The sequence below is a fragment of the Accipiter gentilis genome, chromosome 25 (assembly GCF_929443795.1).
Source record: "Accipiter gentilis chromosome 25, bAccGen1.1, whole genome shotgun sequence".
Classification (NCBI taxonomy): Eukaryota; Metazoa; Chordata; class Aves; order Accipitriformes; family Accipitridae; genus Astur; species Astur gentilis.
The window spans coordinates 9,979,596-10,007,003 of record NC_064904.1 but is presented as its reverse complement, the minus strand read 5'-3'; the positions used below and the strand labels follow the sequence as shown (position 1 = coordinate 10,007,003).

Genomic DNA, 27,408 nt, shown 5'->3' with positions numbered 1-27,408 from the left:
TGACTAGCAGTTTTATTCTATACCTGAAAAGTCTCTCCTGATGAAAAGTTTTGTCAAGAATTATGGTTGGAGAGAAAAACAAGGTGAAATATTTCTAAAAAAAGGAAAATCAAATGTTCTGAAATTGCATAGTGCCAAGAAACTCCTGACCTTGTCTAAAAGACAGTTCCTGCTGCTGCCTAGCTGCCTAAGTGCACATTTAGTGTTCTGCTTCAAAGGTGCGTTGCAAGCACTGGCAACACCGGCCGCCCAGAGAAGGGTATGAGACACTCCACGCTGCAGGTCATTAACCCCCGAGTCTGTACCCTGCTTATAACAGCACCTAGCTGGACTTTGCTCAGGAGGATGTCATCCTCCAAGAAAGCATTGATCCTTTTCTCATCACTGAAAGGACAATACCTGACCCCAAACAGCGCATACATCTAAGACTCCCAATTCCAGATTTGGGAAGAACTTCCTCGAGAGATCTACATGTTACCCACCTTCCCCAATATCTGTTTTCTTAAGCTCTAAATGGACTGAGAAAGCAAGAAAAAAAATGTTTAAAAACTCTGGAGATGAACAACAGTGAGAATTAAGACCATGTTCCTGCACTCCTATGAAAGACATAAGTTCATATAAAAGTGATCTTCAACCAAACTAGTCAATAAAATCACAACTGTAGTTCTCCAACAAGTGCTCAAGGCACGTTTCAGAAAAACACAACCTACTCAGGCTTATCCAAAAAAAGAAATACAGTGTAGGAGTAAAACTTAGTATATAGATCTTTCTTGTCCCTCTATTCTGTGTAAGAACACCAAAAATACTGTTGAAATGCTTTCTTACAGTCAAAATTCAATAATGGTCACTTTTGGAAAGTTTCATGAGAACTACTTCTGTTCCCATATTAAATGGTCAGCAGAATAAAACCGGCAGTTACATTACACTAACATTATCGAATTTAAAAGGTTAACCCTAAAGCAAGCCACGTTGCCAAACAGGCATTAATTGAAGACCAACTGCTATGGTCCATGTGCCCTCAAAGCTACTACAGATTTTACCACACACACACACACCCCTTTTAGAACAGTACAACCAGGGAATAGAAGGAATTAATAAGAAGCAAAACTATGTTGTTAGGATTGTTCTCCTATTTCTGTGGAAGTATGACAAAATAATGCCTTTTGATACTTCAGGGGAATAAATGTGTATGTTTCTGATGCTCATCACTGAATTTACAGCAAATTAAGAGGGAAGCAACAATTTAAAACATGTTTTTCAACTGAATTCATCTGCTCTACAGAGATAGATGGTATTAGACCATATACATCATAACCCAACATGTAGATTATGCATGCTACTTTCTCGAACCATTTTAAAATCCAAAGTATTCTCTGAATTACTGCAGAGATTTGTACTAAAGGAACCTACAATTTAACACCCTATGTATTAGGCAATCCAAATGAAACATCAGAAACTCTCAGCCAAAATATCAGACTTACAAGAATAGTTGAGGCAAAGCAGACCAAACAGTAAGATTCATACTATCAGAGACTTCATCTGATATTTTAGTCATCTGTACCAATCAATCTTTTTTTTAGCCAATTCCCACTATTTGCAAAAGAGGTATGCTTTCCAAACACTGAATAATAAGGCAAGCTGCCAAAGGAATTAAAAAAGGGGGGGGGAAAGAAAGAAAAAAAATAAGAGAACCACCTATAAATAAAAAAAAATTATTTTTCACTCTGAAGACAGGCAACCCTTACATTACAAGTAAAGTTCACAAAAAAGGCAATTTGTAAGTGTGTGTGTATATATATATAGTAAAGGATACTTAAAATCATTGCGAACCAGTAACTCTATTCTTCTCAATAGCAAAGTGTTTCTGTCATCAATTGCCATCTTTCAATGTAGTATGTTCTTTACTTTACAAAAGGATTCTGAGATAATCACACCTGAAGCAAATCACAAATTCTCCATAAACCACTGACTCTAAGGAAGATGCTCACACAGATCACATTTTCAGCCAGCTAAAAGTTAGGAGCATGACTAGTTTTTCTGAACCTACAAAATAACAATTGTACATTCATGCTGGGCAGATAGTGCAGGAGAAGTAACTTCCCACACACACCAAAATAAAGGGAAGAATTCCCAGCTATTTTGCAGTTAACCTTTAAGTGTTTTGTGACTAATCATTGTAATACAGCTAATATGGCTGTGGATGTACCTCAAATGGTAAGCTCCTGGAAAATGAAGAAATGAAAAGAAGTTATGATATAATTATAAATCAGTTAGTGATTTAAGCTATGGTTTGTTATGCAATATGAAAAACCAGAATTACTTTAGCAGAAGGTGAAGCCAAATATGGCAAAGATACTTAAATCCCCACCCCAGTTGTATACTACATATACTAAAATTTTGGCTTAAGAATACACAAAAATTTACTTCAGATAGATTATCTACTTCATACACTGTATTAGGCATATTTGGGATGACATGGTTAAAACAGAGAAGTCTGATGCACGTATTCAAGTAATTCCAGAGAAACCAACATATAATGATGGAATTACTTTAAAACCACTAAATTTTCTATTGCTGAACCTATATGGGAGTAGAATAACATGACATAAATTTGGCAGTTTCTCATCAAATTCGCAGTGTAACAGTAGTGTGTTAAGAATGATATAAATGTGTTCAGAACACCTAAAAGCACAATCACATTAGTGGTTACTAGTAGTTACTATTTGTGCCCAAAAAACAGTTAAGCAATCAATATTTTACCAGCAGGCAAAGGAGAAGAACTTCAAATGTATTACAAATCCCCAGTAGATAATTAGCTAAATTTCTACAGCCATTTATTGAATAATCTGATTTTCCCTTCACCTACATGTATCATACTCATTTGCAACAATAATTTCTCCAAGTCACGTATATTTATGCTGTATTAAAAGTGGGGATTCCTCATAAGTGTTAAACACCTCAATTTCAGACTTATAGCACTTCGAAGGCAAATTGTCTTAATTGTCCTCAATTCCTACAGGTAACTGAGGACTGGATAGATATGTTCACGAAAACGTATCCCACAGATATTTGCATCCTACAGATTTTGAACATCCACTACTACAGTAAGAAACACTGTTCTATTCAGAACATAAGTACAGTCTTAGCAACTGTACTCCCCAGCTTCTGAAACACTGTATATCTATTTGCTGTTGACCTATGACTTATTTCTGAAAGCAGGAGGGAGAAAACAAACACCGACCAAATCTTTTAACATGTTTGGGTTTTTTTCCCTTAAGCTTCAGTTAAACAGTGGCTATCAAAATTCAGAACATATCTATTCATACTGTACTTCAATATTACAATACTTTTTTAACATAAAATCGTTAATCAGCTAAGGCCATTCATGCTCTACAGCTTTATGTTGATATATGTACATATATAAAATCAGATAACCATCTCTTCTATTAATACGGTCAATAAAACAAATAAGTACAAACACAAGAAATTAAGAGGAGCAATTTAAGCTGTCCCATTCTTGCACATTATCCACTGGGAGAACTTGACACAGGAGGGACAACAGCTATGGACAACCTCTGCCAACCCCACCATCAGATGAGCAGCAGCTGTTCTACAACACAACACAGCCAGATACACTGTAAGCAGGTGCAGGATTGGCAGTATTTGTGCAGTATTTGTGCATTAGCACAGAGTAACACATTGCTACCACAGTTCTAAAAATAATGGTAAACAGTTGGACTTCAGGACAAATTTCTATCTGTAAGAAATAACCTAATCCAAATTTATGAGCAAATTCTGTCCCATTCCCAACAATGACCAGGTGGCTTTCTTATTTTAAGAAGTAGTTATTGCAGCCTTATTGCCCACACTGATTTGAAATAATATCTAACTTAAGGGGCAGTATACAGTTAGTGATTCAGAACAGCTATCTGAAAAGCTGAGCTTTAATGAATCTTGCATTCATTTATCAGTAAGCCTGGCTGAGTAACATTTTCTTCACAATCCTTCATTCTTTCAACTAAAAAATAAATTGTTTATTATTCCCAAGGCTATTGAGAATGTTCATAACTGCAAAATAACCCCAAAAGATGAAAAACCCTAGGCTATGGAAAATATAGATGCAATCTTAAACCCACTGATGTCAGTGATATAACCCAGTCTTAAAGATGAGCAGAACTAAGTATTTAATTATGAAAATAAACTATTATGTCAAGCAGCTATGTGTTTTGCTGGTAATGAGGACATTCATAACTACTGCTTTTTCAATACTAGCAAGCAGAGTAAGATTGAACTATCTAATTAATTTTCATTTCTTCTGCATTAACATAGTGCTAGCTTTAACATATTTGCCAAGCTTTAACATGTTTGTAATGACTATGTCATCCCTAACCACCTGCATCCCTAACAGCCATCCTTTCCATAGAGAACCAGCTGTGTCTCTTCCTCATTATATAACAATATACAATTCCAGCCACTAGTCACAATGTTCAGAATGAGAAAAATTCTTTTAATGAGTAAAGTATAATCTGGAAAAAGACAAGAAGACTAGAGAACAGGACAAATTCCAAAATCTGACTTCAGAAAGCAAGGTGTTACACAGCTGGCACATGCACAACATACAAGCACATGCAGTCTTTACTATCTGTCATGCACAATATCTTTAATCCATTAACCAACTGAAACATTTGAGAAAGGTTGAAGTTTCTGTAACTACATTTTTAGATGTGCCCTAGAAGAAAATCAGCAGGTTTAATTTAAATTAAATAAATAAATAAAAAGCCTCCACAAGCACATTGAAGGTAAAGCTCAGTCTTAATATCCTCACCAGCCAGTCAGCCAGCAGGTACATACTGGAAGACAAATCAAACCATTCCAGACTAGCCACAAAATACTTTTTTATTTGAAGAGGGATGTTTACTGCAATGAAACATGATATGTATGATACAGGAGAGTAAGTCATTAGTTCCATAGCAGTGAAGCAACTTCTCTAAAGAACAAGGGTTTTTTTCATGTTTCCTTGCCCTTTAATTTAAAAGGAATCTATAACTAACAGTTGTCTTTATAGCATAAATATATAGCAAAATGTCATTGATGTTCTTTCTATCAGACTTATCTAAAGATCAAGTGTCAACACATTCACTGATATTATGACCTTAAAGACGCAGCTATTTCACCCATGTTAAAAATAAAATCTGCTTTAAAAAAGCAAGGACATGAACATACTGAAAAGAATAGAAACTTCAGGCAAATTGTTTCTACTCCTGATGCTGGATAAGTCCTACACAAGTAACCTCTCTATAGAACCTGAAAAAGTAGAGCAAAGTTTCTCAAAAATTTGTTTCCTTGACAACATCAACAGACCAAGAGAGGTAAAGAATCGAAGTCACAATCGATGCCTTGTAGCTTTGTTAGCAGATTTCTTTTTTAAAAAAATATATAGCAGTATGCGAGATGCATCTATAAAGCTAGATTTCTAGAGAAGAAGCAAAGTTAGACTGGTGTTATTTATATGTTTAAACAGCAAAAATATTCAGAATTTCTCAACTGTTAAAAAAAAATGAGATACTCCCATAACATATTACAGTCATTTAAGAACTTAAAACTACTCTAGCTCAATTTTTTTCAAGCACCAAAATCTTGACTTTTTCACCAGCAATCTTACTGAAGCATCCAGAAGGGGGATGACACCACCATACATTTCTCCCACCTCAGGTGATATTCTGACATTAGACTGCACAGCAGCTGCCCACACAGATCCTACTCATAATTGGAGGGCTTAATTTATGATATTATCAGTTAAGCTTCATTAGAGACACTACTTCATTGACATCCCTAGCCCTGACTTTTTCTTCCCTAGTAGGCTGGCTGTGCTTGCAGGAGGACAAGGTTGCTTATTTCTCTACTACAGGCTACTTCAGAGGCACTTAGCAAACAGCTGAAGAGTTCTCAGTATAAAGGAAGTGCAGAACTGAGCCATTTAGGACAGATGGGTTTTTATGAAAAAAGTCAGATAAACACTTAATATTCTTGATATTTCTCTAAGTAATGACACAAGTAACCAAAACTTTTTTTAGGTAACATGAAAAAACAGAATCCTTTCTTCCACATCATTGTTAAGGACATCCAAAAGTCACCATCCATCCTTTTGGATTTCTGCAGAAAGGTTTGTGAAATAACACTGCCACAACAGCCATGTCCCCCGTGCATCTCGCCCGTGGCCACTTTGCACCTACTGGTCAACATCAACCAAATTTCACAGAGGTCTCAGTATTTTCCCCTCAAGACTCAATCAATCTAAGCAGCTGAATAAAAGGGAAAGACACTGCAGAAGCCCCAAAGGAAAGAGAAGTTGAAAAGGATCTACAGCCAGCTAGTCTCAAGACACAGCCAGGCTGCATTAACGCTACTGCTCTTGGAAGAACTTTATTTTCTGTATTTTTCTTTAACTAATTGCCCATTCTGGGGGGAAACACAGGCATATTAGCTGTGCCATGCACAAAATACCCATCTTCTCCTGCTCTTCTCCCCCATTGCCACATCCTCTAACATGGCCATAACGCAGTCAAAAATGCTTTGCAAGACCACGTGGGGTACTACTCTAGTATTATTTAAGGAGATCCTAATTCAGGAGACATTTCCAAGTGTAAAGAAAAACTAATGCCCCTACAGAGCTGAAAACCGAACCCAGAAGCCAAGAGGTTCACTGCATTTTTGCCCCCTTTTTTTAAAATGTCAGTTTTCACACAAGTGTTAAGATAAATTCTAATCCAAAGCAGCACTGAATTTAGTTCTTGTTAGTGAGGAAGCAAAGAAAACAATGGCCTATCAAACAGCGTAGACATCAGGATGGTGCTATTTATACTCAAAGAAACATACTTCTTTGAAAAAACCCTTTGAGGCACAAGAGTGTGTCAACTACTAAGAACATAATAAAAACTATACAAGCCATCTCCAGCTGCGGATTTGAGAATGTGAACAAAGGCATTACAAGGATTTCTGTTTCCTTGACAACAGCATTGCTGGAAACAAGAAAATAATTAAAAAAATACATCTCTATGTAACAGTGCTAGGTATTAACATACCAAATGTGGAACAACCCTTACCCACACATACCTTTGGGATGAAGAGACCAAAATCGACTGCATTCATGAACTCTTCTTTGCTGACTTGTGTTAACAGCTTTTGCAGAACAATTGTGTGAGAGAGAGCTATTAGATCCTGACCTGTATTATCATCTAGGCATAAGCACAGTCAGAAGCTTTCATTGATGGTCAAACACATTCCTTCCTGCATGATGTTCCTTTTCTTACAAAATAAGCATTATGGAGAATACTTCTCATTGAAGTGTATGAAATAATTTTGTTAGAAAAAGATCAAGGTTTATAAAGAAGCCCTTTCAGCACTCAGGAAAGTGGCATTACTATGCATATATCTGTCAAATAAGTGTACTTCCATCTTAATAATCAGCAAGCTTAAAGTCCTTGGAAAAAATATACATAGTTCTAAACAGATAAAGGAAGAAGGTCAGAACAAGGCATCATAAAGAAAAGTCAGCTTCAGCATTTCAGAATAGCCTATTTAGTAGCCTCTCCAACAAGAAAATGACAATGTTTTCACACAGCTAGGTAAGCAGCACACAATCTCCAGAATATGAGCATTTCCTTGCCACTTCCAAGGTAATGGGGAGAACTTCTTATTTTTAAAACACAGTATTAAAAGTGTACAAACATCAGAGATATCTTTTTTAAAACATTTCAGTTAAACTGGAATATATGTTTGAAATAGGACGATTCCCCAAATTTTCATCTTGCGCATCAGCTACAGTTAAAGGAGCATTGCCACAATTAGATTTTTAAAATGAATCTAAGAATTGCAGTACTTGGGGTCCTAGCAGCACGATACCCAATACCGCTTAGTGAACAATTTGAATCTAGCTCAGCAGTGACAGGGCTATAGCCATCTGACAGCTACATGTGAGTTTATAGGAAATATGCTGGCAGCTTAAATTCATTCCTTCATAAACAGGCATGCATGTGACAGAACAAGAAACACTGCCTAGCTCAAGTGAATTTTGTGCAGAATGGTTGAAAACAGAAACGTTAGAGTTTGTTACTCTGAGGCAGGGTAACGGCAGTATCTAGGACATCTGTATTGCTACCATCAGTGCTACACACATTATATGGATGAATGGAGGCTATAATGTTCCAGCACTTTCAGTCCAATACAACAGGATCAAGAATAACAAATTTCTGGAATATACTACTATGCTATCTTTCTCCTAACACACAACTACAAAAGAATTAAAGGTTTTGAAAATATGAACAAAAATGGTATTTCTTGTAGTACTTGAAACACTCCAGGAAGCAAAATCCTTACATTAAATTTGACCAGTATGAGTAATATACCACTCTAGATCTAATGATCACAAGACAATCTCCTAAGACTAGAGAAGTATCTGGAGGAGATCTCTTGAGGTAGCAAGTTACAAAGATGAACTACTTTGGAGCTCAGAAATCCCGACTTGAAAACAAGCAGAGACCAGAAGAGGTCATAAAAGGCACCATAAACTTCTGACTTGTTCTTTTTCTCTAGGCATTTACTTACGAACCCTACTAGAGACTGACCACTGGGCTAGACAGAGCCTTGGTCTGAACAAGTAAGGCTGTTTTTGTGTTCTTAATCATGAGAAGTAGGCAACGTCTCTGTTCAATGGGCTGACATTATTAAACTAATTTTAAAAACTTTTACTTTCCTCGTGTAGATTCAGCTGCGACTACATGGATATACAGTTCAACTAGGCAAGTAGAGAACAAAATGCGTAAGAAAAACTTCCAACAACGTGTTACAAGTCATCCCATCAAAGTGCTATAAATATATTTCTTGCATACCGAAGAATCACAGCACTTTCTTTCCTTGATCCTGTTCCATCAATGGAGGGTGAAAGTGCTGAAAATGAAGAAATACTTTGCAACAAATGGAATACCTGCTGTGATGCTCTAAATAGAAAACCAGGAACAGAGAATTAAAAGTTTACAGATGATTATATAAAGATGTTACCTTGAGTTAATTTTAAGACAAAACAGGAAATACAGAATAATGGTATGGGAGGCCTGAAGTTATGAACAATTGTTACAAAGCTAAGTCCAGCATCAGTAACTAGTGAAAATGTTTACATCTCTGATCTATGTAATTACAAGGTCCTCCAAACAAAAGAGACTAACAAAGCGAATGCAGTATAGTGGTTTCTGCAGTTGGTAAACATGTCTTTCAAGAGACATTTTTTCTACCCTGCTACCCAAGGCAAACAGCTGTATGCAGTGGTAACCTGTGATTTTGGATTCTGTATTTGAGGTTCTAAACCAGAAATACCTAAACAAGGTCTGATGTTCAGAAAGTGGTGAATATCCATACTATGGAAACTAGGCACCTTTAATAACAGTGTTGAGTCGCAAAATGTTGCAAAAACCACTAGACAAGATATTAAAAATCACAAACACTATTTCAGTGTTTAAGTAGGCAAAACCAAAATGGCAGTAGTAGCCTAAATTTCATTTACAGCAGCTATTCAAAGAGAAGGTAGAGAAGAAGTGTATCCAAAGAAAACAAATTTAATCAATTCAATCATGTTTCACAATCCTTAAAATACATACTTAAACTAGAAACACAAGCCACTGATAATACAGGTAGAATGTGTAGTGAAGAAGAGCACTGCCACAGTAAGAGCTCCCACCAGTACTTTCCCTAACTTGAATCAGGTTTCCTGCCCCTTTTTCCAGCTACCTAGGCTGGAAGTACTATCAGTTTCCCCTTCCGAAGGGGAAGCTCAAAATTCTAAGAAAATAGAGGGCAAAAGACTTGCCAAAGCCTAAATCTAAGCTTCCCCCCTGCCCCCCAGTCCTCACAATTTAAAATTTAGCATGAAATATTCTTCGAGTAATGCTCCAGATTTGAAGAACTGCGGGTAATTAATCTGCAAAACGTATCACTTCCCATATGAAGTTCTATCTTACTTCCAGGTCTCTCTGAAGTTTTCTTATACATTTTGCAACATATGCATAAACTTTTAATTTTGGTCTTTCAACGTACAACATGGAGGCAAACATTACAGTCTTCCAGTCTTCGCAGCCACAGTTTAGTTACCATTCCTTTCGAAGATGCTGAGGAGCCCCATCTGCTGGTAGAAGTGTTACTCTAGAGAATTACACCCCTGAGCCGATATCTGATTTTTTTCAACTGTACCACTTGACAACTGTTTGGGGTTTGTTTGGTTTTTTCAAATGCAGCCATACACAAAAAATTAATAGCAAATACTTTTAATGAAAAACATAATATCCTCTAAAACAGTGCATTCCTTCCTTAATACGCAAGATATTTATACAAACTGCTTCAGATGATCTTTCCTGACACTAGGCTATTCTTCAGTCAACACAAACTGAAAACATCAACTCATTGATTGCAAACACTTTAGTATGACTTACACTGATTCATAAAGGAAATGGTAAAGTGCACATTGGTTAATCTGGGAGAACTTATGGAAGACTGTTCTTTTCCCCTGATTTAAACAGGATACATATGCACACTTAAAGAGTAAGAAACTACATAATCAGTTTTATATATATATATATATATTTTAGATATATCCCTGTGTGATATGGATGATTTGGTCATAGTAATTTAGATGGCAATAAAGAAATTAAGATCACTAAATTAAGATAACTAAACCAAGTATTTCTTCCTTCTCCATGCAAAAAGTTTCCCAGAAAGGAAAATTCTTAGTTTCTCATGAAAAATTTAAGAGAAAAATATTTAAGCACATAAGAACAGATAAAAGATGCAAAACTGTTTGGCTAAATGGTACAAAAATTGCATACAACTATAGATCTTTTGATTTAAGCACAACAAACTACCACAATCAGTTAAATCTGCGTATACAGAACTCTTACTCTATCTCCCCTAATATTGGACTCTTCAAAAGATAAATGTCTTAATGCACAGGCTGAATGCAAGGACTGAATCCAAGATATTTACACATAAAAATATTCAGTCACAGTTATTCAAATGACTAACTGAAATTACAGAGTTTTGAAGCTCTGGATTGCCTACTCTCTCTGATCATACAAGGATTTTAGGCTTCTAACTGTGCTTTGAGTTTTATCTGAATCGGATGTTGAAAATAAATACTGCAAATATCCTGAGTGTCTGCATATTCCCATTAAAGGGAGAGAGGACACACTTCCACTGCTCGGATTTAAACTAGCAATTCCAAGCAGCTGTTTTTGAAAGAAAACAACAAAAAAGGTAAGCTGTGCGAAGGTACAGGATAGGAAAAAAATAGTACATCTACAACTGCATCTGCATTTTCAATCAGTTGTTTTATATTTCTACCAGAAAATGGAGAACTTCAAGCAATGGTAGACAGCCAAAAAATCCCCAGAAGATAAACTACTGCTGTGATAGTCATTAGAGATTTATGGGCTCATGACCCTAGAAAGTTAGTGAAATTAGTTTATAACATCAAGTCAATACTTAATCTAACTGTGCCCTCTACTGGCCTGAAGGGTACTTCTGTAAAGGTGCAAACTTTAAAGATGCTGCTGTTCATACCGTTAGTCTTCAAATCCATTAAGAAATAACAGCAAGAAGCATTCATAGGTTTTTCTCTACAGGCTACCTTCCAAAATACAGAAGTGTGTTTTAATACACTTTGTAACAGTCACATTATTACTTTATTAGTGTTATAGACTTGCATGCTCTGAAGTGTTGCCAACTTTAACATACTCTATATGAATTTCCATGGTTTGGGGCACCTAAAGCAATTAGATGTATTAAAAAACCAGCTTTACTGTTAAAGACTGCTTCCAATCAGGAGTGGTAACACTACCTTAGAAAAATACAGTAATCTTCCTTTCTGCTTAGAAGACAAAACAGACAGGGTATTATTTCCACTTTTTAATAATTTTACATTGCAATGACAACTTTGATTTTAGATTGTTTTACCAAATTTAACACATACATAATTTCACTTATCAGTAAAATGAGGCTCTGGGATAGTAAACAAACATTAAGCATATGGTATGACAGCTTAAGACAAAAAGTCAAATTCAGACACACTGAAGTCAGAGGTGCATATAGTTTTGTACAATCCAAATTTAAATTGCTGCTTACCACAGAGATCCACCAGCATTTTTTGGCTATTTTAGTCTTTTCCTTCTAAGTCTGTTCTTCAAGTAGCAGCCAAGATTTAACTTATTAAATATATTAAAGGACACTTGCAAAGAAAAACCAAGGTACTTTTTTCCTCCATTTAATCTTTAAGACAAAGATGTAAAAAAAGCATGGGAAAGAAAATAAAGGAGGAATCACTCACAGTTCAAAGTATTCAGATTTTGATGGTGTGATAGGTTATGTTGACTACAGAACCAGTGAAGTTATTATAACTTAAGAGAATAAAAGATAAGCAATTGAGAGGAGTAAATTTTATTTATGCTATAGATCTGAGGTTTTCTCTTCTGTGAGCACCAGTGCTTTAACAGACATAAAAGAGAAAAAAGCAGAAACTCTGTCCAAGATTCAAGAACATCACTGCTTCAAAGACACAAAGACAGCACATATTTCACAGGACCCTATGGCAAAAATGGGGAAAGAGGAAAGAAAAGAAAAAAAGAAATTCTAAGATAAGAAAAATCATACAAAAGCCAAACTAAATGAAACTCAGTTCTCCACTACAAATTAAAACAGCAAGAGAAAAAAAACAAAACCAACTAATTTTAATAAGAGCATTTAAGATTATTTTTTCCTACATGAAATCAAAACACAAATTCATTTTTAAAGTTCCCTCCTCTCCTTTGGTTTTAGAAGTATGCTGATACAGATGCGGATGCCTCTCTACTTGCTACGATTTACTTAAAAACCCTAAATTTTAGAACAAGTTTTAAAATAATTGTACCTACTATGTTAAATACATGTTAGATACAATAAAGCATGCTTTCCACCAAAAAGGACACTTTCTATGCTCTCTTATCAAAACTATGTTCCTGTGTAAATCCACTTTGGAAGACTATTATTTGAACCCACAGGGAGCATTAGCCCTACATCTGGAAAAGCATACACATAAAATATTTTTATTAACCATTGATAAAATAAAAGCATGACTCATCGGACTGACTAAAATAACAAACAAAGAACTGAAGCCAAATTCACTAAAGCTAGAAGGAAAATACACTTTAAATATTGAGCAAATAACCCTTGAAACCAAATTGAAGTGGAAAGACTCCTTAGATCACGACAGGACACCTTTCAGGGATACAAGACCTGCCACATTAGTTCAGATGAAAAATCAATCTGACCTGACATACCTCCTCCACCAGTAGTCACTTAGGCCTATCAGAAAGGTAAAGTTCATGAAAATATTATTCCAGTTGGCAGTCAGTTGCTTAATGACTTAAGGCAGAATCTGTACCCAGACCATAGTGCTTATTTCCTACTTTTTAATGTCACAATGGCCATAAAGAAAACCTAACATTAATACAGATTACAAGAAATTACCTACTAGAAATCTAACTTCTTAAGATCTAAAACACTGCAATGTCCAATATAAAAAAAAAAAAAAAAAAAAAAAACAAAACCACCAAAACAACATTCCAAAATAACAGAACTGACTATAGGTCTAGTGAAGGCTTAGGCTGCAAGTCCATAATAGGGTCTTGTACTGCAAAGCATCTCCTCGAATTCTGAATACACTGGAACCATTAAACACACACAAGCAAGGATGTTATTCCCAGAAGATCATTATTTAATACAGTATTTTTAAGTTTGATGACTGGTCTGCAAAACATCTTGTTTTACATTACCTTTACTGTTTTATCCATAGAAGCCGAGAGAAGCATGTGACTTTGTTCTCGTACAGGACACCACTGGATTTCATTAACAGGGCCACTGTGTTTAAACATGTAAAATACTAAGCTTTTGGGGACTTCAGTTAATTTATATTTGGATCCCAAATATGGCTTAATTAATTCAGAGACCTTTCTCGAAGTCTGCTCTCCTGATGTGCCCAGCTTAACATCACAATCTGAGCTATCTCTCTGATCAGATTCTTTTTTTTCAGGCATACTGGAATTTTCTTGACGCAATCTTTTAGGGATATATGGTCTAATTCCTTTTATGGCAGTAGTACTGTCTTTATGTATTCTCTTCTGGGAAATGCCATTTCCAGAGTTTGTTGAAGAGCTTGATGTCTGTTCATAGTTTTTGTAGGACATACATAATGCAGTATGGCCAGAGTATGCTCTCCTACAATGAGGAGATATCGAATCAGGGTTATTATTCTGTGCATAGTGCTTAGGGGGATCTTCACAAACAGTGCTTGTGCCAGAACTGTCAGTGTTCTCAGTGGGCTGCATTTCATATGTAGATTTTGTACCCAAACTACCAGGTGCAGAGTACTGAACATGATTCACAGATGAACTTGGACGGTTTGTTTGTCTGCTAGAAGTATTGGGAACTTCAGCCTTTTCAGTTTCTGTCTCAGAGTCTGAATCATCATAAGCAACCAGTGACGAACTCATTAAGGCTAGACACAGCAGACTCCAGAAATCTCAGTGCTGGAATCCTCCAAAATTATGATCTAGAATAAAGAATTGATTATTCAGAGCACAATTTATTACAGAATCTACAATTTGAGTAACTTAAGGATATAAATAAGCTATTCTTAACAAAAAACCCGTAACTTTTATTCCTGTTTATTAATGGAACTTATTCCTCTATTATAACACATCTGTACATTCAATTACGCAACACCATTTGCCTCCAAGCACTTCGCATACATTTTTAATGTACTGCAGAGATGCATTTGCATACCAGAAAACAATGAAAATGAGTATGAAAAGGAAAACAAACTTGCAACATAAGTACTGCAAATTACTTTAACCTTACTTGCAGTAGCACTTCCCCCCCCCCCCCCCCCCCCCCGAGGGTAATTAATTATGTAGCGGTTTGGTACGTACATTTATAAGAATACAAAACCAACTATTTTGGAGTCAGTCTAACAGTATCTATTTCTTAACAGTACAGATGACTTGAAAGAAGTATGAAGGGGTTCAACTGGCAACTAAAAAAGTAAATGCATTTTTGACCCATTCAGCAGTCTTGCAGTATGAGGAAATCTTCCAACTATATCCACAGAGCAAGTTCCGTGCAGCCTTTAGTTCTGCAGAACAGACTTAGGCCAGAAGCTATACTGAATTCATTATTTGCACTTACTTACAGAAAAATAAAAGCACAGATGCCTTGTTTGCTGTGGAATAAACTTTTTCAAAGTGTCTGTGAGAAAGAAATCTCACACTGAGACTGCATATGTAACATGCTGAATAACTCATCACCATAACAATCCCACCAAGCTTCTTCCAACAATTTGGATGGAGCATGTGGAGTATAGGGTTTACATTCAAACAACTGATGTGTCTGCAAAAATAATCTTTCAACCTCTGCTGTTTATAGTAGAAAAGTACTGCTACCCTTCAATTGCTAAGATTGATTAAATGGGACTTTTTTTTTTTGTTTCCTTGTCCAGCTGTTAGCACTCATTATGCTAAAGTGATTTAACCCACAACACTTTCAGATCAGCTGCTGAAATTCTTGGTTTAGGTCAGTGAGTAAACCGCTCTCAAAAGCATCTTGATTAAAATGAGAAAGCTGTACAGAACTCAGTATCTACCCAAACCTTTGCAGAATTGATGCCAGAAATGTAGGTCCTACAAATAGTACTGCAGGAGCAGTACTCTGGAACTTGTAAAGATTACTCATTTAACTTCAGAAGTAGATCTATTTGAATTAAAACAAGCATGTTTCCTTTAACCTACAGAAGTGTTACATTACAGGCTACAGTCTGTAGTCTGTAACGAAATTTCCAAACACAGATCCAGAAGACAGGTTCCTATTAAGACATATACATTCATCATCATAGATCCTTTCCAAGAAAAGTGATCAAGATGTCCAACTGGAACAAGGTGACCAACATTTTGGCACATAAAAGCATCAAGATCTCCCTCTAGAGGACATTTTGTCTTTATCTGAAGTTTATGACAGCTGTAAGTGACAGCAACCGAGAGCAAGAAAAAGTTCTTCTTAATAATACAGCCTCATTTATTAAAACAGCATAAACGGTGTCAAGGAAAAAAATCAAGTAGTGTTTCAGGAAAACTTAACTAACAATTCAATTCAAAAACAGTAAATTGAAGGTTTTAGCTGTAAATTGAAACCTCTTATCAAACAAATAGTAACTTTGAAGAACTGCACTTCAATAATTGCAACAAGTGGTTAGTGTTTGTATTTGCAGGGCTGAAAACAGGACCCACCCAAAATGCATCATGTTCAAAGAACAAATACAGTACGAAGCTGACCTCTAGCTGAAAGCTATAAAAGAAGATACACAAGTGGATTGGGACAGACCTTCAAAGTTACTCTATTTTAACACAAAAAAATTTAGGCTGAGATTCAGAGGTAAGTGCAACATGGTAGCTTGCACACACCAGGTTAAAAAAGCTTCCTGTGGGATGTTGGAAAGAAACTGTCCCATTACATTTGGTCACCATAAATCCAACCCATCACACACACCACCCGTAAGTGTTAGTATTTTTGTAAAAGCAAAGCATCTCACTCGCCTTAAGACTTTCCATTCCACTGCTGTTTTTAAAGAAACAGCACCCCGAAGTTTCTTATGCTGACCTAACTAAAGAAAAACGCGGGGGAAAAACCACAACGTCCCTCATCGGAAGCATACTGCAACTAGACTGTGAATTTATTAACAGCATGACTTACAACGTACTGAGCTAAGAGGGAAGCTCATAGAGTTTTGGGGTTTCTTTTCATTTTCACACGACCGATTTATCCGAACGCACTAAACCGAAGAGCCTTCGGGTCGGCACGCACAAGGCCCCAGGCCCGCTAAGGGACCGCAAACGCCCACCGAGGTACGACGTGGAAGCCGAGACCAGCGCTGCCGGCCGCTGGGGGCCCGGACCCGGCCGCCGTCGGACGAGAGGCGCAGCCGCCTCCCCAGGGCCGCTTCCTCGCTCCTAACGCCCAGCAGCCCCGGGGAGGGGGGGGGGAAGAACGACCCCCAACCCGCCGCCGGAGCACCCAGGCCGTCGCCGTGTCCATCTCCTCCCCCCCGGCCCCGGAGCCCGCCCCGCACCGCCGGTACCTGCGCCCCACAGCCGCCGACTGCAGCGCGGCCCGGAACTCACTCGCCGACCCGCGGCAGCTCCGGTTTTAAAAGCGCGCCGGGTGGAAACAAGGTGACCCGCTCAAGCCGTTCCGCGTATCACCGCCCTTCAGCAGGGGCGGCGTGTTGGGAAGGGCAGGGGTCAGGCCGCGGCTCGCTGGACGCGTACGAGCCCTTCTCCCGCCGCTGCGGGCGATGCGGAGGGCGGTTGGTTGGGCTGGTGACTGTATGGGGCGGGAGGACAGTGGGAAGCAGTGGTTCCGGGGGTTTGCGTTTCCCAGCCGGGAGTCGTGAGTGACGTGCCGGTTGGAAGGTGATGCAATGGCAGTGACTGAGGAGCGGTAGGGAGAGCCGAGCCGGGCCGGGTAGGTCGGTCACGGCCGGGCCGGGGATCCGGCCTCGGTGAAGAGACCCCGGCGGGTGGGAGAGGGGCTTGCTGGGCGATTGTTGTGGCCCTCGTGGCCGGCGCTGGGAGGTGGGGTGGGGGTCTCTGCTGGGCGCGTTCCCTCCCTCTCCCTCTGTGAGACGGGGCGCTTGAGGGCTTTTTCCTCCACTCCCTGCGGGGCCGCAGCCCCCGTGGCTCCGTCGCCAACGCGTCAACAGAAAAAGTCCTTTTCCCTGGGAAGGGGGGGGCCGTCCTGGTCGCTGGAAGATGCGGCCCAGCCCCGGGAGGGCAAAGGTGGTGAGTGCCTTTGCCTTGCCCGGGCAGGCGTGCGGTGGGGAAGCGTTGCAGGGCTAGAAACATTAGTTTGCTGGTTAATTTTATGCGTGGCCGTTCCCGCACAAGAGTTTAGCTCTTAACGGCTGTAGTATAGTGAAGAGTCATATTGGACTTTCTTCAGATGAGAGTGGTTGGGTGGTCATATATTATCTCCGGGAATCATCTTGCATACTTCTATTGTATTTTCATACAAAAATTGATGATTACTGTGACTGGGAAGGTAGGTCAACTATGTTGGAGCCTATGTTGGAGCACCTCTCAAGGCATGTTTAACACAGCATCTGAGTGCGTATTGCCTGCTTTAATTTCACTGGTCATTTTTTGGTTTATTTCCAGGAGGCAAAACAGTTTTCAGGAACATCAGTGCTGTCAAACTTACACTCGCATTCTTTCATTCGTTCATGAAAATTTTTTCAGGAATTTTGTATTGCCGTTGTCTTTGAAAGTCTTGATATACCTTCATGCAATGTTTGTCATGAAAGGTCTCTTCTTAACGTAATGTGAAACCCCGTTCTTTGATCCTCAGGTCTCTAACTTACCAAATCAGATAGCAAACCAGGGAAAGTGATCATAGATCTGTGACTGTCATCCAGTTGGATAGAGAGGAGAATACAATAGTTTTCTGATACCAATGCCAAGGATTATTTTTGAGCCTTGTCTCATGACGATTCAATATTCTGAAACAGTGACAAGCACAGTACCCATTAAAAGTTACCATGCATTGCATAGATAGAAAACATACACAGTTCTTGGCTTTCAGGTTCACACTGTGAAACAGGCTTTTAAGTTCATCTTAGACTCTGGTCCTAAATATCCTGGTAGTCCATTCTCAAGTTCCCACGTATCATTTTTTTCCTCCAAATCTGTTTGCGTACAGTATCTAATGTGCGTGGGACTGTTAGTTTTCATAATATCAATAAGAAAGCAAGAAAAAAAAAGTCATGATAAAATGTAGAATATCTAGATGTTTCTTTCAAACAGTTCATAATTGCATTTATGAATTTCGAAAGATAAAGACCTATGTTCCATATTGCTGAATTCCTAGCTTGAATTCCACCAGCAAATTAGGACAGTACTGAGGTAAATAGAGATAAGTTTTAGGTAGCAGTCAATATCTTTTGTGTTCTATAATTGTAATATTCTCATCTCTTGTTGCAGTGACTAGGCTACTGTTGCTACTTCTTAATGAAAGTGCACCTTCATTTGGGATTCTATGCTTGGCTTAAATCCATAATATTACAAACTTTTTAAAGAGTCTTTCACTGCTCTCCAGAATGTGTGCTCAGCCCCAGCTGTGACATTTCAGCCTTTATGAATCGAGGCAATCTATCAGTAATAATGTACATTCAGGAATCAAGTGAAAACACCAAGTCAAAAGTTTTTCTACACCAAGGAATAATTATTGTTTACCTTTTTCTATTTTGTAGAATTTGAAGCCAGTAAATATAACTGGTATATTCCTACAGAAAGAGTGTGTGTTAACCTTCATAAACATTTTCTAATGTGAATTTACTCTGCATACTTTCTTTTCCAGTGAAATATCTTGTGCCCCTGTGTCTTGGTTTAACCCCAGCTGGTAACTAAGCACCACACAACTGCTTACTTCCCACCCACCGAGGGGGAGAGAATTGGAAAAAAAACAAGTAAAACTCATGGGTTGAGATAAGAACAGTTTAATAGAACAGAAAGGAAGAAATTAATAATGATAATAATAACAATAATAAAAATAAAATATTAATAGTAATATAAAAATAATAATTAAAAGGATTGGAATATACAAAACAAGTGATGCACAATGCAGTTGCTCATCAGTTGCCAACTGATGCCCAGTTACTTCCCCAGCAGCCATCCCCCCTGGTCAGCCCCCCCCAGTTTATATACTGGACATGACATCACATGGTATGGAGTACCCCTTTGGCCAGTTTGGGTCAGCTGTCCTGGCTCCCAACTCTTGTGCCCCTCCAGCCTTCTTGCTGGCTGGGCATGAGAAGCTGAAAAATCCTTGACTTGGTATAAACACTACTTAGCAATGGCTGAAAACTTCAGTGTGTTATCAACGTTGTTCTCATGCTGCATCCAAGACATAACACTATACCAGCTACCAGAAAGAAAATTAACTCTATTCCAGCTGAAACCATGCCACCATGAAAAAGAGGAAAACACGAGTATCCAAATAAAATAATGTAATTAAATTATAGGAATACATCAGAGAATTCTTTGATATGCTTTAAATTACCTCTTTAAAAAACACTGTCAAACTGCAAATAATCAAGCTTGCAGGGTTCGAGATTAGGTTAAAAACTTAAGTATTACTGATAACACATTAGTCAGTCATATTTTAGTCAATTATATAATCTAAGTATGGTATCTGTTAATAGACTAAGCAAATTAAATTAGCAGGTGGATGTATATACGTCTCAGCTTTCTCAAGGTATTCAGCTGAAGCTGAAATCTGGGAATATGGCAGCTGTCTGACAAACAAAGCCTTAATGATAGATATGTTTTGGTAACCAGCAAGTTACCAAATCAACATTCTTAGGTTTTCTAGGCAGGTGAAGGCTTTTTACAGTGGCAGTTTAAATATATACGGTGTAAATATAACCAAGGTTGTGATTAGGCTGATTATTTTGTAGAAGGAAGGCTTTGAAATACTGCTGAACAGCTAATGCAAATATTATATGCTTTTGTTTCTTCTTTTTTAATTCTGGGAAGAGGAAGCCAAATGAACATGTATTTTTATTAACAGCTTTTATGATTCACTTCAGTTACACATGTATCTTGTAAACTATATGTATTCATGCCTCATGCATAGCAATGGATCAATAATATGCTAGGAAATCTCTCCAAAGAGGCATAATCCTTTACAAGTCAGTAGGACTTGACATGGGCACAGAGTTCTTCCTTCATGGGCATGGGCACGGCATGACAGAGGATCCTTAGGGCAAATGCTCTGTTTCCAACAGACCACCATTTGCACCTCAGCATGAAGTTAATTTACATTCATTTGTAAATGAATTTGCATTGCATTTGTCACTGTCACATCTGAATACAGTGCATGTAAAATAAGCATCAGCTTATGAATTAAGATGACATCACTTTCCTCAAGTAAAAAAGCTATACAATAGCTTGGGTGATTGCATAAATTGACCACATTGGATTGTGAGGCAGCAATTCACAACCCTGGCCAAGTTGCAATGGTAGTTTTCATGGAAAATTTACTTTTCCTTCAGTTCACTTTTGTCATTAGGATCTGCTCTGTTATCTCATTTTAACAGCCTTGGATTTTCTGAAATTCTTTTATAAATAATTCTCTGTATGCTGTGTACCTTGTTATTATGGTATGTTCATCCCAAATGCATTCATTTGAGGTAGTTGCAGTTTCACTTACAATATTGTTTTTCTGACAGATGGTGTCCTCCTTTCCCATTTTTAGCACTTATTCTATGTAAATATGGCAAGCTCACTATAATCAGAACCATAATGCTTTTAAAACTCTCTTCCCATATCAAGTTAATGCTTGTTTATCCTCTGTTCTGAATATTTAAACAGCATGATGCTTGAATTTTTACCAAAAAAATTATTCAGAGCATATGTACTTCTAAAGATCTCATCATTTTGTACAGAGAGCTGCTGAGCATGAATAATTTTTTAAAATAAGAATTTCTTAAAATAAGAAATTCTGCCTTTGCAGTTAAAATGAGTTTTCACTCATGGCAGATTGGTAACAGATTCACCAGATTTCTTAGACATAAATAAAACTCCATTTTTCAGTTAGAGATTATCTTAAGACAATTTATCAGGTAATTTTAGAAAAATTAGAGGGAGAAATTGCTGGAATACCATGAATTGCTGTGCCTCCTTTATGGGAGGCATATGTAGTAAAGTATGAGTTAATTCAATGCAATCCATGTTATAAGGGTCTCCTGTCTTGGAAATTACTAAAAGGTGTTTGGTGTATTCATTAAAATTAAGTACAGCAGAGCTTATTTATAACATTTTAGACTATAACTGATGGGACAAAGATCAAGATATTTCTGATGTGGAGTGAAAATTATTTTAATGCATTTGATAACATAAACTATATGCTTACTTAACATTTTAACAGCATTATTTAACTTTCTGTACTTTCTGTGTTAATGTACTGTAAACTATGCAGTTGTAGTTTTCCAAAGTCTCAGTTGCTGTTAATTAATATACTGCTAAGAAAGTTTCAGATGATGTTATTGTTAGTGTATACAACATAATAGATGTTAGCCTGAGAGAGAAGCCCATTTGTGGAAGCATGAGCATACTCTGTGCTAGGAAGTTCCAGTGATCAAGGTACATGTTGGACATAGGAAGACTGCAATGTTATTCTCAGCCATCTCATCGGGTTATTTTTTGTATGTACTGCTGAGAAACAGTACATTTTAATTCACAGCCTATTGCTTACTCAAAGATTGATTGTTCTTTAGAAAGCAGCATTTCTCACTAATCATCAGTGTATTTTATAACCTCTGGAGGAAAGCAGTAAAGAAGATGACTAACCTTTTCTTTTTTATATCTTTCTTTGGGCTGAAGTACTATATCACATATATTAAGACAAAGTTCCATATCATCGTTATAAAAATCTCATTATCATTCAGAATTTGACAGGGTATCAAGTAGTGCAAAAACATTAACTAATCAGGAATTGGATAACCTCTACCAACTCTTCCGAGATGCTCTGAATCATACGTATATTTCATTATTTTTACTTTTGTCAGGAGTTTGACTTTGAAAAGGTGTTCTGGTGTTAAATATGTAGACAAACAACATTAAAAGTGATCTCTAAGTTTATTTGGTACTCTTGTCAGTCTCAGTCCATTTCTGTATGAAACTGAAGCTCATTGTGTTAATGTATCCACATTTATCAATCTGATATGAATAGAATTAGGTATGGGGTCAGTAGTTTTTATATTCTTATTCTGTTCATCTAACCTTCAAGATGTAAATGAAAGAATAAACCACTATTTTTTGCCCTACAGTTCTTCTTATTGTTGCTGCTGTTTTGAATCTACAAGCCAAAAAATTAGAGACGTTAAATTTAGTTGAATTGTAAATAAACAGATCTTTTGCAGTCTGGCAAAATGGCTGATAGTCCGAACTGTGATTTGGAATCTCTGAGTCCGCTTCAGCTGTTTGAAAGAGTAACTGAACAAGGAGAGAAAGTCAGAGCACTGAAAGCAGGAAAAGCACCAAAGGTATTTCAATTTCATGTTTTGAACCCATGCTTTTTCAAGTTAGGTCTGTCTTTAAGTGCTAGAGAATATGATTGTTCTGAGATCTATTTTGTATTGCAATAAGAAAAAAATCTTGTTAAAAAATATTTATGTCCATTTTGTGAACTGTGAATGTACCTGGAACAAGATAGTCACTAGCAAGAGCAAAGATTTTACACCTGAAGTAAGAACAGAGAGTCATAGGCTTAGAAGTCTGCTTCAGCCACTTGCCATGCTATGTGACAGGATCCAAGGTATTTGGGTTTCAAGTAAAATTTATATCACTTGCGTTCTTCCCTGGTTTCTCTTTTTCTCCATGCATTGTTGTACACATTAGCAAATATGTCTTCCTGTAACTGTACTGACAGTCCCTGCTTAATGTCCCTTAATTCAGTAATTTGCCATTAGTTTCAGGTTCCCTATTCTGGCATCACTATGTCAGCAAAGAGAGCTCGGTTTTAATATGGGCTCTCTTAGTGTATTGCCTGTAGGAGTAAGCCTTGAAAACTGGGAGTTGAATAAAGTGATAATCTATTTGTTCCTTGCATGAGATGTTACAATAGCTTTGTATTAAAAAGGTCACAACCATGAAAATTGTAAAGAACTTTTTGTTCTAGTTTGTCTTCAAGTCTGTCAATGAATTGTAATGAATAAATTAAGGTGAGCCACTAAAAGCATTGTAAAGTAAATTAGATAATTTATATTTTATATATATATAGAAATTTGTGCTTAAAATGTTAAGTTTGTTTACCTCTGAAAAGCAAGCAAGCATTTTTTTTTCCCTCAGACAGAAATTGAAAAGTAAGACAGATGCTTCAAATACCTTGGCAATGGTGATGCTCTAAATTCTGCCAGTTAGGAGATGGTTACCTGCTATTTGCTTTTCTTTTACCTTTGGCAGTGATGCTGCAAACATATAAATAAAGGCTCAGAGTTTATGAATAATGCAACTCAAGTCAAAGCATGGATGCAGAATTTTGAAAGGTTAGGACATTAATGTAATTGTCTATCTTAAGTATGTTAAGTCAAACAGGTTTTTTTCCTTTATTCAGGATGAAATTGATGCAGCAGTGAGAATGCTATTATCATTAAAACTGTCATATAAAACAACAACAGGACAAGATTATCAGGCAGGCTTGCCTCCAAGAGATCTTATGTCAATAAACAATGGTACAACTAAAGAAGAGGATGAGGATTTTGTGGACCCCTGGACTGTGCAGACATCAAATGCTAAAGGCGTGGATTATGACAAACTCATAGGTATAACTCTTTCTTCACTGCTACTAAGGAATTTATGTAAAATGATCCTAATGACTACAAAACCAGCAAGAAATCATAACAAATCCTGATCAAAACCGTCATAGGTAACGCTTAATTTACATCTAATCTTAGCATTTACATGTCTAAAGAACCTGCTGTAGGTGCTGAAAATGTCCCAGGCAGAGATTTGCTATGGAAGACTTAAATATTTTCAAAGAACTTTTCAGTTAAAAATAAAACTTTTACTCGCAGTTTGTTTTTCAGCACAAGGACTGTTATTAGAAGTTGTGTTAATGAGGGTACTGTGACTGAATATCTGCATCTTTAGCGACTGTGATGCAGAACAGCTAGAGCCTAGAGCATTCTGGCCAGGCTATAGGATACTTCCTACCATCTTTCCATATCTGCCTGGACTTCCAAATCAGGTAGGGCAGGGATGATCCAAAACTAATGCAAAAATCTGTAAGTGTAATGACTTCTTCAGAAGACACATTATCAAGCAGCCAAGTGCTGGCTGGGATGAAGAAGATGCAGCTCACTCAAAAAACATGTATGTAATGGAAAACATTTTAGACAGGGGTGTTACAACACCCGCAAAGTTTTTTAATTTAGGAAACAGGGGTTTAGTTAATTTCTTTATTTGTTTTACAGTCCACTATTTTAATATCTTGTCTGAGTCTAGCATAGAAACCAGTGAGAGAACTATTCATTAATTTTTGCTATCTTTGGGTTTGGGGTTTTTCTCATTATTGTCTATCTTCAATTCCTATTTAGTACGTCAGTTGTACATTGCTGGTGTCTGCTCAGTAGCTTTTTTCTCACAATAGAGCATATACCCTTGTGTGGCAGTAACCATATATTTGCTTTGGGGACCTCAGTTGCTAGTGTCAGCATTCTTTTAACTCTGTGTGATGTTATTGTAAGATCATGTCAAATGTATGTACATATTGGCTTAGTCTGCAGAAGGTAATAGGAGAAAGAAACAGTTGGAAAGGGAGAAGTGTGCCAAGAAAAATATATCTTGGTGGGGGAGAAGGAAAAAAGATAATTGTTAGAATCTAAAAGTGGACAAGATCTCTCATCTTGTTACTTGTGTAGGAGGTATGGAGAAGGTAGGTTCTTATATTTTCTTGGGAGGGGTTCTAACTCTTGCAGAAGAGTGGTAAGAGTAGAATACTTGTGTTGGCACAATCTCAAGGTCTTTCTGAGAATGACTTGCGTGACTTCACTGTAAATCAATTCTCTAAAGCCGTGTTAAAGCCTGACAGCAATGCCCTTTTTTCCAGCTACTGCTTGTGTATGTATGACCTTTTGATCTACCCTAGAGTGGTGGGTTAGCCTAAAGGATTTTTACTTACTTACACTACTAGCAGATTGGGGAATTTGGCGGATGAGTCATTTTGCTTGTTCTAAGTAATGTGTTGGAAATTTTTCAGAGACAAATGCTAGCCTAGCCACTTCAGGAAGTGAAACAGTTACTGCTTGTTATTGATAAACTTCCTCCTCTTCCTCCCTCTTAAAAATAATAACAAAAAGTATTGTCCAAGAACTTGCCATCTGATATCTCTTACTATAAAGGAAATTTTTTGTGCCACTTGTAATCTCTTTATTTACTAGTGGTACCAGAGAAAGTTGCCACTGTGTTTGTGTTTACTCAGAAGAAATGAAAGTGCTAAAAGCACTATGTAATCTAAAGGGATGTTCTTCTCAAATGGTTGTTCTAGACATGCACGTTAAGTGTATGGTTGCACAACAAAACAGCCTAAAGATATTCTGGGAAGAAAGGTTCTGTTAGCCATGTACTAGACATGAACATTCCTAGAAAATTTTTGTTTGTTTGTTTGAGCATGAGCAAAGAGCAGAGGGATGAGTAAGAGCTTTTTATGCTAACCGTGCTGATAATTCAGTGAGCTGAATATTGCAAATGATACAAAATGGTTGAAGTTGGTGGGAATTTTTGCAGGTCATCTAGTCAACTCCTGTCCTCAAAGCAGAGTCAACTAGACCAGGTTGCTCAGGACCTTGTCCAGTAGGATTTTTTTTATCTCCAAGGATGGAGACCCCATGACTTTCCTGGGCAACCTGTTCCAATATTTGACCATATGCACAATATGAAAGTTTTTCATATGTGTAAGTGGAATTTCCTTTATTTCAGATTGTGCCTGTTGCTTCTTGTCCTTTCACTGGGCATCACTGAGAAAAGGCTGATGCTGTCTTCTTTACTCCCCCCCCCCCACCTCCCCTAAGCACATATTTATGCACATTGATAAGATCCCTCCTGAGCCTTCTCTTCCCCAGGCTCAGCAATCCCAGCTCTCAACTCTTATCATATGACAGATGCCCTAAGCCCTTCATCTTCATGGCCCTTTGTTGGATTCACTTTAGTATGTCTGTGTCCTTCCTGTGCTGGAGCCCAGAACTGGACCCAATGCTCCAGATGTGTCTCATCAGTGCTGAGTAGAGGGGAAGGATCACCTCCCTTGACATTCTGGCAGCACTGTTCCTAACGCACCCCATGAGGCCTTTGACCTCCCAATGCCACGGAAGCACATTGCTGGCTTATGTTCAATTCCTTGTCTACCAGGACCCTAGGACCCCAAGGTCCTTCTCTGCCAAGCAGCTGTCCAGCCAGTCAGCCCCTGCCTGTACCAGTGTACGGAGTTATTCCTCCCCAGATTCAGGACTTTGCATTCCCTTCTGTTGAACTTCATGAGAGTCTTCTCAGCCCATTTCTCCAGCCTGCTGAAGTCCCTCTGCCTCTGAATGGCAACACAACCACTTGTTTTATCAGCTACCCCTCCCAGTATTGTTTCATCTGCGAACTTGCTGACAGCGTCCTCTGTCCCATCATCCACATCATTAATGAAGATGTTAAACAGTATTGGCCCTAGTATCAACCTCCTGGGGTTACACAAATAATGTTTAGCTGGACTTTGTGCTGCTGCTCACAACCCTTTGAGCTT

The 27,408-nt window shown here is 37.7% G+C and overlaps 2 protein-coding genes across 7 annotated transcripts in view; one reads left to right on the top strand and one right to left on the bottom strand.

Moving 5' to 3' along the window:
* Nucleotides 1-17,282, bottom strand: part of WDR25 (WD repeat domain 25) — a 736,496-nt gene extending 719,214 nt beyond the window's left edge. For 3 of the 5 annotated variants that reach the window (XR_007509641.1, XM_049829062.1, XM_049829065.1), the window contains exons 1-2: nucleotides 16,819-17,152; nucleotides 13,851-14,626 (exon numbers count right to left, since the gene is read on the bottom strand). Coding sequence is in view for 4 of the 5 variants with exons in the window: in XM_049829062.1 (XP_049685019.1) it covers nucleotides 13,851-14,567 (717 nt within the window). In the remaining variant the exon portion in view is untranslated. Of the gene's footprint in view, nucleotides 1-13,850; nucleotides 14,627-16,818; nucleotides 17,153-17,203 lie in introns of those variants that run through there. The other 2 variants (XM_049829063.1, XM_049829064.1) reach the window with 2 other exon arrangements.
* Nucleotides 17,283-17,529: 247 nt separating this feature from the next.
* The window catches only part of WARS1 (tryptophanyl-tRNA synthetase 1), a 29,359-nt gene continuing 19,480 nt past the window's right edge, over nucleotides 17,530-27,408 (top strand). Inside the window, exons 1-3 of one of the 2 annotated variants that reach the window (XM_049828938.1) lie at nucleotides 17,530-17,589; nucleotides 22,952-23,167; nucleotides 24,238-24,445. In XM_049828938.1, the coding sequence (XP_049684895.1) occupies nucleotides 23,054-23,167; nucleotides 24,238-24,445 (322 nt within the window). In that variant the 5' untranslated portion in view covers nucleotides 17,530-17,589; nucleotides 22,952-23,053. Of the gene's footprint in view, nucleotides 17,590-17,912; nucleotides 23,168-24,237; nucleotides 24,446-27,408 lie in introns of those variants that run through there. The other variant, XM_049828937.1, reaches the window with a different exon arrangement.